Raw genomic sequence first — 15649 nt, 5'->3', positions numbered from 1 at the left:
GAAGCTTAGACATTGTTTTGAGGTTTATTCAAATCATTTTCAAATAAATCTTTCCCAGCCCCCAAATGACTCTGCTACACCTTTATATTTCACTGACTGACCCCCTAAAGATAAATATGAATGCCAGAGAAGCAGATCATATAATAAAAGGGATCATTTGCACACACAAAAAAAAACAGATTGGGTGAATCCAATAAAATAGTGAATAAATTAAAAAGAACCTCCTAGTATTACGAGCGTAGAGCAATTTTAATGGGATGAACTCACAGAAGAAACAACACACCTGAAATACTGGAATTATTCTAGCTGGGAGACAAAGATCTTAAAATCAGGCCTGAACAAACTAATGTTATTCTTAATCTTCTAATATTGCAAACGGTCTCGTTCTTTTATATGTGGTTCATGAAGAAGCCAACTTCTGCTCTGGTGCGCCCTCTAGTGGCTGTCAGCTGATATGAACAATTCTGCTTTACAGCTTTGAGGACAGTCGGGTCTGTTTGAGAGGAATGAGAGTAAAGATTTGGTAATTTAACCATGCTTTTATCAAAGAACAGATACAGGTCTCCAGAACAGGAAAAAAAAAACAAACAAACACAACTTTAAACAGTGCTTAAGATTATTTCTACAAGTACACCAGACATACTGTATATAAAAATATCAGACTCTGAATGCATAGGTTAGGTCAACTGTGTTCTGCATCTAATAAAACAACAAGCAACCCGACAGAAAACGTTCGACTTCTTTCCACAGAATCAAAGGAGATCCTATTCAAGAGAATAAAAATTAAAACAAACTAGACACTTGCAATCATGCTGCTTTCACTCACCCTGGGCACTAACTGGCCGATGGAGGGGGGGGGTCATTTAGTCCCACTCTTTCAAACACGCTCTTTAACACGTGTAGCACGACTTCACTTGATAAAGCATTTAACATAGTTGGAAAAGATGAGCACTCGTGGTAGTCCTTCCTGCTTCCCCTCCCGACATTGCACTTTAGCTTCATCCACACTCTCCATCCTTACTCCCAACGCGACAGTAGACTTATTTTTTGTTTGACACAAACACAACAGGCCAAGCTGGTTAAAAATGTATACAAATTAATAAAAAATATATCAGAAAAACATACAAATACAGTAAGAGCTTCAGGTATACATTTGAACAGTAAACAGCAACCACTGGGTAAGAGTCTTGATTGTAAGTATACGTTTACTGTTGGCTGACCGTCTCGAGAATCCAAGGAATATAATATGTGCAGATGAAAGCAGCGTAAATGATATTGTCATCTAGGAGAGCAGCGGTCATCCCCACTTTAACGGTTTATTTTAACCATTAGTGTTCCAAGTTATGTTTTCTATAAACTTCCCATTTCTGATCAGGCTATAAAAAATGTTGCAGACAAAAAGTGAAAAAGAAAAAAGAAACAGATTAGTATTAGACTGATGTTAGCCAAAGTGTATCTTGAATCTAATAAACATCTAGTCACAAAGAGGTGGTAAAGCATAACAAAGAAATTAATATTCATGTTGGAAGATACAAGGAAGCTCTGAATCATTAAAATAAGATCAAGTCCTTTCTTCCCTCTTGAGTTTGTAAAAGGAAAAAAAAAAAAGAAGAAAGAACAGAAATTGCTCAGAAGTCATTTCTTTGTTGTTGGATTAGTGTTTCGTTTTGATTCCAATCAAAGCCAAACATCTGCAGCAAAAGGGCTCGAGTTAGTCAAACATCAGAAGTGGGAGACTCCCACACGACTCCTTCTGGGACTTGAGCTTTGTCGCTTGGAATGGGCTTGCTTTATTAGTCAAAATCAAAAACCTTCAAACCCCCCCCTCAAAAAAACCTAAGAACACTTCACAGTCGATCGCTTTAGTGTTACACCGAGTCCATAAAACTTGCTTCAAGTTGCTGCGCTATTCTTTACAATGATATAAATTCTGTCTGACACAAAAAGAACACATAAAACAGACAAAAAAAAAAAAAAAGAAAAAAGAAAATCCAAAAATTAATGGATTATTTCTTTACCACAGTGTACGACTGAAAATGTTAAATAAGTAGAGATTGAATACTCCTACTCCAATGTGTCCATCCTTGTGGGGATATAGATTAAAGCATACTACATGTGGACAGCCACTGAAAGTACTAGCAGTCCATGGATACCTTAATGTCACCTGCCTGGTGTGAGAGTCACTTCCACCTTAAGAATTAGGCCAATAACTGATCCCCTCTGCAGGAAAGACACTAAGGTTTTCTGCCGACAGCATGTATGAAAGTGTGTACACATTATGTGAGAACGCTTTGTACGGCGGCTGCTGTGTGCAAGTCCACTGTGCTGCAACTTGTCCTGTGGACCGAAAATTGCCTTGTCAGTAAGAGTTACGTAAATCCCTCCTGTAGTCCAGCGCTCTAAGTCTTCGCAGACCATTTTCCTCTGACCGCAGTCCACAGCCAGGACTGAACTCTGAACTGTGTCCATATAAGGCTATTGCAAAATCCCATTCGAGTCCATCCCTTGAGGAAGACAAGCCAGTGTCCCCCTCCGCTTGTCCCACCGGGGGCCTCGGCACAAAGTGCGGTGGAAGGGAGAGAACGCGGTAAAAGAGAGGGAGAAGAGGCCCAAATACTTTTGCACATAATCGAGGACACCATGCATCAGTAATCACTTAGAACCGGTTGGGTACACTGAAGCAGCGGGAGGGCCAGAGGAGGACAAAAGCTACAGTTGGAAAAATAAATCCCGCTCAGGATTTGGGGAAAAAACACCAAAGCCGAACAAAGCTAAGAAGGGACCTGGGCGGGCAACTGGTTAATGGTTGCTGGAGGATCGCTACAGACGCCCCTCAGAAGCAGGGAGATCTCAGGCTTTGTGGGGGTTCTAGTAGGTGAGGCGGGAGGCCTTCATGTTGTAGCAGGGTCTGTCGGTCAGGCCTCCGGCCCCCGAGAACAGGGACAGACCCTCGGCTTTCTCAAGCACGACCTCCAGCTCCTGGAAATCCTGCAGCCGAGCCACGTCCTTGTCCTGGAAGACAGAGGGGATCGTGTTTACAACTTCTACTACTGATCACCTCATTCATTAGGAAACAAGAGAGAGAGTCACTTTAGAACTCAGTAATTAGATGAAATATTAGGCGCATCGATGCTCTCACTTCATTTCCGCTAACGTTGAGGATGAAACAAAGGTCTAAATAAGTAATTATCACCGTTACTTTTAATTAAACTCTCTGATGACTGAATACATCAATGTTTATTTATTGTGACAGCTAAACAATGATTCAAAAAGTAATTTACACATTAGTTCAAAAGAGAAACATGCACTACAAGCTGCCATTAATTAAAACTTTCACTCACTTATGTCCTATCGGTGTGTATTTAAACACATGATAGTGTACAGAGGAGTTCAACGGGATATGATTTATGACTCATAAATGAACTAAGTGAAGAGTTGGGGACAATGTCACTCGCATGCGTGAGTCGGACTGAAAAGCAGAGAAAGTGGAGAGCTAAACACGTTGATAAAACAAAACAGGTGACCCCCCCCCCCCAAGGTAATTTCAAATTCTAACGTCTGCATGACGCAGAAGAAGAGATATGTGGGAAAACACGTGGTGGTGGCGGCTCAAGCTCTTCAAGGTTTTGCTGAAATACGTTGGAATGTGAAACATTTATTGAAAATTCATAATAAATTCATGTGTTTTGAGAATCCACTTTTCTGTACCTTTCTCAGCATCGTGTTCGGCAGCTTGCGGATCTTCTCCACGTGCTCGGCACTGATGTCCAGCTCACGGCAGCAGACTCTCAGCAGGGAGCGATAGGTGAGCTCCTGGCGGTCCAGCTCCACCTCAATGAAGTCGTTCTCCCTCGCGTTGGGATTTTGGATACGCACCTTCAGCACCAACTCTAGAAAGAGGGAACAAAGCACCGACACCAAACGATCGAATACTTGAAACTCTTATTCCGACTGAAAGTTTACTTTATACAGTTAAACATGCCCGTTTCATTTATTTGTCTTCATAATGATCTGATCTGTGGTCCCCACACCCATTTCTGTCATGATTGCTGTCATGCCTGGACTCCCATTGATGACATCTCGACATGTAACCCATGTTCACATGCGAAGTGTCAAAGCCGTGGGCGCCGTCTGGCCTTTATCAAGCCCGACACTTGCGGGCATTTCCACGTGTGCAGTAACTTGATCAGGTCTCTGCCAGTTGCCTGGCAACCTCAATGCAATGGAGCAAGTCACTGCTCTCAGCCAAGAAGTGCTCATTGGGTGGAACTTGTAAAATATCCATGGCATATATTTACAATTCTGATTGTGTTGATTGAATTAGCAAAATATTAATGTACAAAGCGCAGGTCCTCATTCATCAAATGCTCCTGTACTAGTGCTGTGCACGTCCAGGAGTTGTGTTTAGTCAACAGATCTCTGACCAAGATTTACCCCTCCTGTCTTTTGATGTTCAGAGAACTCACCTTGCACGTTAACAGGGAAGGTGCTGGTGAAGAAGAAAGGTTGGAAGGCGGGCATGGCTCCTCCAGCTTGGCCGTAGCCGAGCTGCTGTGGAATGGACTGCTGCCTGCTCATAGCTGGGTTCGTGCTGGCGACTGGGGCTTGGACCTGGCTGCCACCGTTCGCAGCCAAGCCTGGACTTGCTGACGCCAACGGTGGCGAACACATGGTGCCGTTGTGGGCCACCGCGTGCGGGTAGTCGCCGTGGTTAACTAGATGTGGCTCCATCGACAGGTCCATGGGCACCGTGCAGTTCACCACCGAGTGACTGTGGGACGAGGCCACGCTGGGCGACACGCCGTTCTGCTCCGCCATGGGAACGAACTCCGCAGTGTGCACATAGCTGTGGTTTTGGGTGGGAGGGGGTGGAGAGGGAGTGTCAGAGACCAAACTCTGTTGTTTCTGAGGCTCGTGCGTCGGGGAGCCAGAGGTTGAGTCGCTCTGTGTGTCGTCGGCGAGCTCTCCAGAACCGTTTTGTGCAAGGTGAGGAGTGAGGATGATGTCGGACTTGTTGTCCATCTTGGAATACATGAAGGGCGGGTTGGACAGGTAGTTGGGGATGATTGGCAACTCGGGGTCTTTGACTTCAGGCACTTCCTCCACTTCCACTGTGACAATAGAAGGTATCGCAGAGAAGACAATGTTAAATGTAAATTAGCCAAAATGTCTGCGTCAACGTTATACACTTATATCAATAATGTTGAAAGACTGATTTAATAACATTTTAAAAATAATATTACACTCGTTCATCACACAGATTAGCGTTTGGGGTATTCTGGAATTACAGTATGCGATTGTTAAACTCATAGTATAAAAAGACAAACCTCCCAATAGTCGCTTGATCTCAGCTTTAGATGTAAGCTGTGAGGCCAACTCATCTTTAGCAGTCAGGATTTCTTTGTCCGCTCCGCAGCCAAGTAAGTAGGACACAATGTGCTTATGGTTCCTTTTGCATGCCCAATGTAGGCAGGTCCTGATGGGATTAAAGAAAAGAGTTTAACAAACCTGCAAGAAATGCCAGCAATAACTTTAAAAGGGGAGAATGCCATTGACTTGTTAACAATCGATATAAATGTGTAATACTAGCTCGCAAAGGTCACACTGAAAAAATTTACCATTTATGTGGATGGAGAAGAAATTGTAAGTCTTGTTTTATTCATTACTGACTAGTACTAGGCAGAACACACTTTGTCAATGCAGGCTGACACAGCCAGGGTCATAGTAATGCTACCTGTGTCCCTGTGCTGGCTCACTCATTGAAAGGAGAAAGTACTAATCATCCCATTATTACCCCATGGATTAAAACACAATTTAACACAAAGACACCAGGGGTGAGAGTTTGCAGAATCATCATCTCCGTCTCCTCGGTATTTCCCACAGAGCTTTTGGAGACTATAGTGGGATGGCATAGCCTGGATCTTCTGAGGTGTCTGTGACCATCCCCACATGGGACAAATTATTAATCTAAGGTAAATATGACAGGGAGTAGAAGACGCTTTGTAAACCACAGGGACGATAGCGTCACAGTGTTGCGATCAAAGAAGGTGGATGGTGAGAAGCTGGAGCTGGGAGCTTTACTGCGTCTGCGGTCACACAACCTCGACCACTCGCAAACCCGCCTTGCTACACATGGACAAAGATTTTTTGCCAGGATGACAGACATCATCTCATCTTTGGTCCTACACATTGCAGATTGTTGCTGCCATAAGTTTAAAGACACTTGAGAAGATGATGACATGTAATGAGATGTTATAAACTTCACTGATTGAAATTCAGGTTTATTTATGTTTTGGAGATTTCACATAGACTTACAGTAACTAGTCGGAATGATAAGAACACTTTTATAGCATGGTATATGCTCAAAAGTCACATTTTAGCTACCACATCGAGTAGAAGTAAGACGTTAAACAGTTTTGTGTGTGTGTGTGTGTGTGTGTGTGTGTGTGTGTGTGTGTGTGTGTGTGTGTGTTTGTATCATTAAAAAACAAGGGAAGACCTAAACAGTAATGTTGACTATAGCAGCCTTGAACATGACAATCATTAGCTGAGATGAGATAAGAATGATGCCCATTTGGACCCATGTATCTATTGATAAGAGCAAAACAATCAGACGTTAAAATTATATTTGTTTTATTTGTGGCTGCATAATCTAGATACAATTGGCAGAATAACGAGCTTTGCTGTAATAGGATCACGCTGGCCAGTTTAATCCCACACAGCGTCGCACTTGCCTGCAGCAAGAGCGCTAAAACTTCTGAAATCAAAGGTCTAATCTACAATGTGCGATCTGAAAAGGTCTGTTAAAACACTCACCATCCGTTGATCTCGTTCTGGGAGTTCACATTCACCCCACTCTCCACTAACGTCCGCACTTCGTCAATATCCCCGATGGCAGACGCCTCTCTCAGTCGCTCCTGTAATTCTTTATCCAACGAAGTCGTGGACATTTTGGTGCAGGCAACTAGCGACGCGACACCATAGGATAAGCAAAGGCCTCGCCGATTAAGTTGCCAACTCTGTTTACTTGACGGTTTTTTCGCTTCTTTCCTCCACTGAAGCCAGTTAGCATTTAGCCACCCCGGCTAACCTCACCTCGTACTAGCTTGACGTGGTGCTAGCTCGTGGCGGCTAACAAACCGCCGCAGTTGTGAGTAACTTCCGCCTCCTCTTCCTCCAAGCGACAACTCAGATTTTCTCCATTTCTCTTGTTTAATCGGGCTCACGTTACGGTACCGCTGGCAGCGCCGCGGACACACATTCAATCCGTCAGAGCTCCGTCAGTGAGCCGCCTCGTCGGCAGGAGGGGGGAGGAGGAGAGGAGGGGGGGCATCTTTCGATGTGACAACAGCGGGCAACGCAAATGTTAGTTCCCCACTGAATATCTCCCCCTCCCACTGCGATCACTGAACTGTCCACACGAATTCTCACCTAAAAAAAATAGTGTGGTATGTTTATTTGGTCCCCATCCTGTGAAAAGTGACCGATTTAACTCAAATGATGTCATCAACACGTGTTGCACGAGACATGCCCACCTGTGAAAGTTATTCCAACAATTTCTTCCAATCCATCCCCTCAGGCAAAGATTTATCGCTGATTTTCACGACCAAAAAGTTGTACATGTTGAATTTGATGGAGATAATTTTCGACATGTTGGCATGATGTTAGCAACATTACCATGATGTGACCACTGGAGGACAGTAAACTGCAGATTGTGCAGAACTAACAACATGATCATCAGTTATGTGGTCGTATTTGGAGATGTGATTATACAATGCAAAAATATTTGTTTATTTATTAAAACAACAGTGGGATCAGCTCCAGGACCCTGCATCCCTCAGTTGAATGAAGTTATATAGAACATTGATGAATTATGATCATATTGATGACCTTATACATTACATTATTAGTGATTCAGCTGATATTTTTTTCAAGAATGCTTTCTTTGCATTTTTTTTTTTTACAATTTGATTGGTCGTTTGGTGGGCCGGTTATGGCCCACGGGCTTTATGTTTAACACCACTGACCTAAACCATTCAAAGTTGCAGTATGTAGATATTTTTTAGACTAATTCTTCGTAAGATGGGAAGCCAAATACATAAAAACTGGAATGCTGATGATGTGTAACACTTTGGTGAGATTATGCTAGATAGGACATTTTCAGCGACCTTTCCCAAGCATTGGTGGTTCAGTGGTAGAATTCTCGCCTGCCACGCGGGAGGCCCGGGTTCGATTCCCGGCCAATGCAACAACACTTTTGGGTGATAGTCGTAACCCGTATCTGATAACTGTGATTTAACAATGCTCGAAAGGAATTACCTTAAAGAGATCAATTAAGTATTATTATACAGTTATACTTAATTTTTTGAGCCACGTTTGACTGTTTAGCCTGATGTCAAAATGAACGATTTAAATATTATGAATCTCTCTCTTAGCGGTTTAAATTTAGATCTTAATTAATCACGTAGTTAATTCCAGAGTTTTATCTATGATCGCTGAACTCCGCCACCCCCCCACACACGGCTTGTCTTTCCGGGTCGGATCGGCTGGAGCCCGGCGGACTGTGACCGGGCGTTGTTGTACAGTCTGCCATTTTGATCTGAAGCACTTTGGCGCAGTGGATGGTTTCAAACTAGCTCCCCTGGATTACACGCAGCGAGCTCCACAGAGCCTACACGGTCCTGGGCATCATGTTGTCCGCAGCCCAGTTACTCGATGAGTTGATGGGCCGAGATAGAAACTTGGCCCCGGACGAAAAACGGTCCAACGTGCGGTGGGACGACGAGAGCGTAAGTTAGCCGAGCGGCTAACGTTAGCCTGGTTAGCAAGTTGCATCGTGGAATTCCAGCCTTGTACGATACATAACATAGCTTATCTGCTAAGGAGGGTTAAGATAAAATACGTGAACGAGTTACTCACGTAGTTGCCATCGATTAACCTGTAATCGGTGGTGTTGGCGGGCATTTTGAGAGTCATCCAAGCACGCGTGTTAGCGTAATTAGCATTAGCTTGTAGTTTGCTAACGTTAATGGGACAATGAGGCTCTATAAAGCTTCTAATCTCAATGTCTTTATTTGTGAATCAAACTATTAATCAGGTCACTTTAGTTCAGATCCTTCAGCTTACTTTGATTCTCGTGTTTATGGCCTTCCCGCAGCCGTGAGCGACTTTCCATTAAGACATCTTCACTGTGATTCCATAAGTAATCCCTCTTTCCTTATCAGGTCTGTCGATACTATCTATGTGGCTTCTGTCCAGCCGAGCTGTTCACAAACACTCGCTCAGATCTGGGTAAGTTGCGATGCGGAAATAACGATATATCCTGTAATATTGGTCAACTCTCTTTGGTGTATTCGCAGATGTTGAAATGTTTCCGTCATCTTTCAGGTCCTTGCGAGAAAATCCACGATGAGAATCTGAGAAAACTGTAAGTTCTGATTTATTTTAGCCAATAGTGACAACCAGCATCAGTTCACACCCAACACCACATTTAAAACATAAGTAACTACAGCTACACTTTGGTTATAACTTAAGCATCAAACTACCAACCCAGTGAGTTTTTTTTCTCTTGCCCCTAATTTACTTCTTGCTTGAGTCTCTTCTGCCTTCACAATGTTCAGTTTGTGACCTCAGCCACTAATATACCTCGTGCAAATATGTTGACATGCATAGCATCATTGCACATGTTCTTGCTATAACAATAAATGTGCAATATATTGTGCAGTATACTTCTTGTTAGTAAGTTTTACTGTCCTACAAACTAGGGAGGCAACCTTGTGACTGGAAGTTTGCTCCTTCTGTTCCTGGTCAGGAAGAGTAAAACATTGGAAAACGCATAGTTAAAAGTACAATGGCAAAATGGAGTCCATCTATGCGGGCCAACATCCCAACATGACCTCACTAGTTTCTTTCCGTGTAAGTTGTGACATATTTCCACATAATAAGCACTCTTTGTGACCAATTGTGTCCAGGTATGAGAAAAGTTCCCGGTTCATGAAAGAGGGCTATGAACGAGACTTCTTGCGCTACCTGCAATCCCTCCTGGCAGAGGTGGAACGGCGGATCCGTCGAGGACACGCCCGCCTTGCACTGTCTCAAGCTCAGCAGAATGCAGGGGTTGGTGTCTTTTGGTTTCTGTGTAGTATCCTCTGACTTTCTGTGTTATCTGGTTGAATTAATAGACAGTTGTGCATTGTGTGAGTTTTAAGAAGAAGGGCTGCACTGATAGCACTTTTTTAAAGGGCAAGTACTAACATTTAGCTACTTGCTGACACTGAGTACCGATAGTAGTACTCATTAAATAAAATGAAGTCTAATTCTTGCTCTTACGCAAACAATACACAATACACCTCTGCACATGCTCTGTGTTGATGCTAAACAAGCAAACTGTTTTTGTCTATTTTAGCAAGGCCCTGGTCCATCAGGAAAGAATGAGGAAAAGTCAACGGTTCTCACAGATAAGATTGAAGACTTGGTTGTACAGGTTTGTATCAGATTTAAATTCTAAATGAATGTGTGGTTTATGCGCTATATTGATTCTGCCACATGCTGGATTGTGTCTTTGCGTTCGTTTGTTTTTGTTTTTTTTAACAAATTTGATTGCATGAAATGAAAGGCTTGCAGAACTTTGCAACATCTGTTGTCTGCTGTCACTCAGATCGAAGAACTTGGATCGGAGGGTCGAGTGGAGGAGGCTCAGGGAATGATGAAGCTGGTGGAGCAGCTGAAGGAGGAGCGGGAGCTGCTCAGCTCCACCCCCTCGGTGAGTCCCCTCTCAGATCCCTGGCCCATCAGCACCACTTGCTATTGTTAGTGATCAAATTCAGAGTAAACCGTAAGTGTCTGGGTCAGTTCCTGTTGAAGTGTCCAATTTTATGTTTTAAATTGTAGACCATTGAGAGTTTTGCTGCCCAGGAGAAGCAGATGGAGGTGTGTGAAGTGTGCGGGGCCTTCCTCATCGTCGGTGACGCACAGTCTCGCGTGGATGACCACTTGATGGGCAAGCAGCACATGGGCTACGCCAAGATCAAATCCACTGTAGAAGAACTCAAGGTAACAGGATCACACGTGTGTTGAAACACATTCATCAGCAGTTTAAAGTGGTGTTACAGAGAAGAAGTCCCTCCAAAAAAAAATTTCATCTTTTTGTTTTGCCTGAAACTAAATTGTTGTTTTTTTTAATTCTCAGGAAAAATTGCGCCGTCGCTCTGAAGAGCCGCAAGGTGAAACCCCCGCCATCAAGCGAGACCGAGAAGACCGCGAGCGTGAGAGGGAGGAACGGGAGAAAAAACGCAAAGAGGAGGAGGAGAAGGAGAAGGAACGAGAGAAGGAACGGGAGAAGGAGAAGGAGCGCGAGAAGGAACGTGAACGGGAGCGCGAGAGGGAGAGAGACCGAGAACGAGACCGGGACCGGGACAGAGAACGGGACCGGGACAGAGAACGTGACCGGGACCGGGACAGAGACCGGGACCGGAGGGCACGGCGGAGCCACTCCAACAGCCGCCACTCCAGCCGAGCGTCGGACAGGAAACGGAGCAGATCCCGCGATCGCCGGAGGTCCAGGAGCAGAGATAAGGACAGAGACCGCAAACGCAGCAGGTACAACTTGTTACTTCTAACAGCAACCAATTACTGGACTAGAAATCGGAGAATGCTGATTGTTTCAGTTTTGGATCATTCTGGCTTTTACAACAATGTGTTAAAAAATAACTTTGTACAATTCATCCTGATTACCGTGCGATTTCAAATAATTAATGGCCCCATTATACCTTTTTCTTTAAAATTGTCCTTTCCAATAATAGGTCTGCCATAATGAGGACACAGAGCAAAAACATTGTAGTTAATTTAGTCCAAAATTTACCTTCAAACTTATTCTCCTCTCCTCTTTTGGCAGGAGCCGGGACCGGGAAAGGAGGCGCAGCCGGGACCGTTCTGATAGAAAACGCCGCTCCCGCAGCCGGGACAGGAGGAGATCACGCAGCTCAGAGCGCAAATCTCAGCGCCATCGCAGCCGTAGCCGCAGCAGGGACAGAGAAAAGGACAGAGACAGAGAGCGGTCATCCAAAGACAAAGGTGAGATCTTGTGGAGTGGAGGTGGAGTGCTTGCTGTTCTGAGTTGAGTTGATCCCTTTTTGACTCCATCAGCACTTTTAATGTGACGATGTGAAAATCTAACTTGACAAAACAGACATCAGGGCCAAAAATGTATAAAATTAAGAGCAATGCCTCCTGGTTCCCCATTCATGGCTTTATCTGTATAGGAATCCTCTCAAAAGCTTTTTCTTATCAGATTTGAGTTTGTGATTTTCACTACTGAATCATAAGAAAGCTCATATTTGGAGATTTGCAAACCAACTCTTCTTTTTTATCCACCATGAATGTTATTCCCTAGAGTAGAAATATTTCAACTACGTACAATACCTTTTGAATACTACTGTTAGTACAACTTTTCCTGGTTACCGACAGTTGTATAAACTGCCTCCTATATATTGTATATGAGCACCTGCACATTTGTGATACAGAGCTCAACATAACAGCAGGAGCTTCAATATTTGACCTTTAACATGAAACGATTTTTCAAGACTATTTTCCGGAAAAGTCTGTCTCGCATTCGGATCGATATGCTACTCGAGTAGGAGACGTGTGTGTAGATAACAACCACAGTTTCTGGCAAATGGGTGATGATCACCCGACCGATGCTCTTCTCAGACCGTAAGACGACAGAGGAGAGGAGCAGCTCGAAGAAAGACAAGCACTCTGACGGCGATGCGGCAGCCATCAAGGCTTCGCCAGAAGTGGAAGCGATGCAGACGGAGGCGGCTGCCTCCTCCCCTCTGCTTAACGGCCAGCAAGAGCTCCTCCATTCTGAAGGTGACACTCAGTCCAATTAAAACTGATCTGATAGGACCTCAGATCAGGCTCAGGTAAGTGCGTCCTCCTCTTCACTCCCCCCTGGCTCTCAACCCAAACCCTCCACCCCCTCACCTCCTCCCCTCCCCTCCCCCTCCCTCCCTACCTACCTCCCTCTTCCTCTCCTATGTTCAGTTCAATGCCTCTAATCTTGTCCTATGTACTGTAAGCAAATATCTTTATCCTGTTTTTGAATAGTGCATCATAATGTATGCACTGAAGATGAAGGACTAGGCCCGATGAATGAGAAGAAGGTAGAAAACATTCACACAAAGCCAAGAGGGAAAGGCCAGTGTAGCCCTGAGCAAACATGCCCGGAGGTACCCCTCGTTTTGTATCGGTTTTTGATCCTTATATTATAGATGTATATTTGTCTTTGTGGACAAACCTGGCTGAACAAAACAAACAAACATGGACTTATCCAATCAAATTTCTTGCCTTTATTTTTTTTGTTGCCTTTTTTTTTTTTCTCTCTCAATGTCAATAAGGAAATTATGATAATTGCTGAGATATTAAATTCCTTACAGGAATGAAGTCCAGTCACTATGTGTGTACATTTCTTGGGGATTTCTCCTGCTTCTATGTAAACACACACATTTAATACATTTAGTCTTTTCCTTTTCTTTTTCTTTTCCTTTTAACTCAAATGCAAAAGGTTTGTTGTCCAGCTGACTTACTGTGCCTGATAATGCATTGCAAGTGTGTGTTTGGGGGAGAGTGGGAGGGGTGGGGAGGGGTGGGGGGGGGTTTTATAGCACCGGTGGGGCCTAACGTAACTAACTAACTGGAGGGGTAGGGTTTATCGAATGAATTGCAGCTGACTTCCATACCTCACACAGCGTTGGTGTTGTGAGCGAGACCACATGAGAAAAGGGCAAATTAAAAATCATGGATACTCTGACTGTCAAACTGTGCAGGTACTCACCCCAGGTACTCCTTTCTCTACCCACATCATTTCTGAATGCTGTTGCCTGTCAGAAAATGAGGAAAAGAAGTTGAAAGCTTGATTGTCTGAATATACATATACATTTAAATTGCTTCCTGTATGTTAAATTTGTAAATGTTGTTTTGGGGGAAATTGTGTTAAAGCTTTGATAGGATGGGAGAGACACTTGTTTGTTTTTAGGCACACACACACACAAAAAATTGCTTGATATGCTCATGCCAACAGCTGTAATTGTTAGACGTGTTCGGTGGTCAGCACTCGAGTGTGAAGAATGTTTGTGTCTTTTAAAAGGAGCTCAGATACGCTGCTGTAACACGTCAAGTACACTTTCACTTTGGCATGGTGGATATCGGCAAGACTTATTGTTACTCACTGAAATCAATGAAAACCAATGTGTTACTCCAAAAAGAAAAGAAAAAATCGGGTTATTCAGGCCAAATGCTGTGAAGACTTGAAACCTCAATTGGAGCTTGTAAATTAGTAGCCTTCTCCATAATCGCCAGTGTCTCTTGTTTACGATCCACACTTTTCCTCTGTGACTAATTTTGAGGGACACGTTTGACACGTAGACGTTTGTTGGTCGTGTCGCAGCACTCGCTGCTGCAAGCACTTTTTGCGGGACCTTTGCTAACGGGGTCCTCTGTGGCCGTTTTTGCTCAACAGGGGAAGCTGGGCAATCTGGTGGAGGAAGAAGCTGAAGAGCACACCCAACCTTACCCTGAACCTGACACGTCGCTGCTTAAAAACAAGGTGAACCACAAATGCGTAGTGGCTTATTTAAATAAACCCGAACCTAAAGTACACGAGGAGAGAGGAAAAACAAAACAAACAAAAAAATTCAATTGATTTCATTGTTCCATTTCCTGTCCTATCTTTTTTGACTGGATCAGGGTAGTTGTGGTTCATCTGATTTTGTTCTTTTTTCTTTTTCCTTCCATCTTTTTGGTCTCGATGTCAGTCGGACGTCACTTTAAATACCAAACCTAGCAGCAAAGTTATTTGAGTTTTTGTTCAAGTTTTTCCACAAATCTTTACACATCATCAGTGTTTCTTGGCATTTAGTGATATTGAAATAATAAAAAAAAAAAAAAAAAAAACAGTGCTTGTGGTTCGTATTGATTTGTCAGGTTCTTCTTCACTTCCTGACCTTCTCTCTTTTTTGTTTTTTTTTATATCACAAAGTGAGTGAAAAGCATATGTACAATGTTAGAAACCCCGACAGGGAGCATCTCGTTTCTCCTCCACTTAGAGCTCGCATTGGTCGCTCTTGTCCCGTATCTGTAAAATATTCTGATTTTATTTTTGATCCCACAAAAAAAAATTAATTTTGAGGACTGAAGATTTGTTTAATTTCACCCTGCTTTTAATGTCCATGTTGTCATGATGAATAAAAGGTGAAAACTCTTGATCGTTGTTTTTATTTCTCCATCATACATATCTTAAAAGCAAGGCACTGTAAATAATAAAAAAATAAATGACCGCTGCTTAATCATGATTTCTGAGTTAGTTGTATTATGTTCCAATTGAACAGTCAATCCCCTTTTCCTTAGTGGAGGATATTTTATATTTTGTGAAATTGCCTTCCAGAGCAAAAATAATAGAGACTGAGCCTGTTTCCTCCCCCCTGTGAGAGAGCACTTGCACTGGCTGTAAAACAAACGGGGTGTCAGGGGTGAAGTTATTTTTTTTTAGGGGGGGGGATCCCAGTGTGCAGCTTGTGGCAAGTTCTTCATCACCCAGCAGTGGCTGTTCTGCTACAGGGGGAAGTGGAGTTCATTCATCAACCCAGCAGAC

The 15649-nt window shown here is 43.4% G+C and overlaps 2 protein-coding genes across 4 annotated transcripts; one reads left to right on the top strand and one right to left on the bottom strand.

The window, feature by feature from the left end:
• Positions 1 to 519: 519 nt before the first annotated feature.
• ankrd40 (ankyrin repeat domain 40) lies at positions 520 to 7252 on the bottom strand. Its single transcript, XM_080510805.1, has 5 exons — positions 6817 to 7252; positions 5328 to 5476; positions 4467 to 5111; positions 3709 to 3890; positions 520 to 3012 (listed from the first exon to the last, which is right to left on the bottom strand). Exons 1-5 carry the CDS (start codon positions 6948 to 6950, stop codon positions 2869 to 2871), a joined length of 1254 nt encoding a protein of 417 aa, XP_080366931.1. The 5' UTR covers positions 6951 to 7252; the 3' UTR covers positions 520 to 2868.
• Positions 7253 to 8598: 1346 nt separating this feature from the next.
• On the top strand, positions 8599 to 14690 carry luc7l3 (LUC7-like 3 pre-mRNA splicing factor). Of its 3 annotated transcripts, none has more exons than XM_080511578.1 (11): positions 8599 to 8789; positions 9225 to 9291; positions 9388 to 9427; positions 9972 to 10116; positions 10406 to 10483; positions 10658 to 10762; positions 10915 to 11052; positions 11189 to 11598; positions 11894 to 12072; positions 12709 to 12870; positions 14519 to 14690. In XM_080511578.1, exons 1-11 carry the CDS (start codon positions 8691 to 8693, stop codon positions 14551 to 14553), a joined length of 1458 nt encoding a protein of 485 aa, XP_080367704.1. In that variant the 5' UTR covers positions 8599 to 8690; the 3' UTR covers positions 14554 to 14690. The 3 variants fall into 3 exon arrangements, with proteins under 3 accessions (XP_080367704.1, XP_080367702.1, XP_080367703.1); XM_080511576.1 differs by having other exon boundaries at positions 10891 to 11052; XM_080511577.1 differs by having other exon boundaries at positions 10891 to 11052; positions 12709 to 12923; positions 14519 to 14656.
• Positions 14691 to 15649: the final 959 nt, after the last annotated feature.

This window comes from Blennius ocellaris (assembly GCF_963422515.1).
Source record: "Blennius ocellaris genome assembly, chromosome: 16".
NCBI lineage: Eukaryota > Metazoa > Chordata > Actinopteri > Blenniiformes > Blenniidae > Blennius > Blennius ocellaris.
Note: the sequence above shows the minus strand (reverse complement) of the source record. Positions and strands in the feature narration are given on the sequence as shown.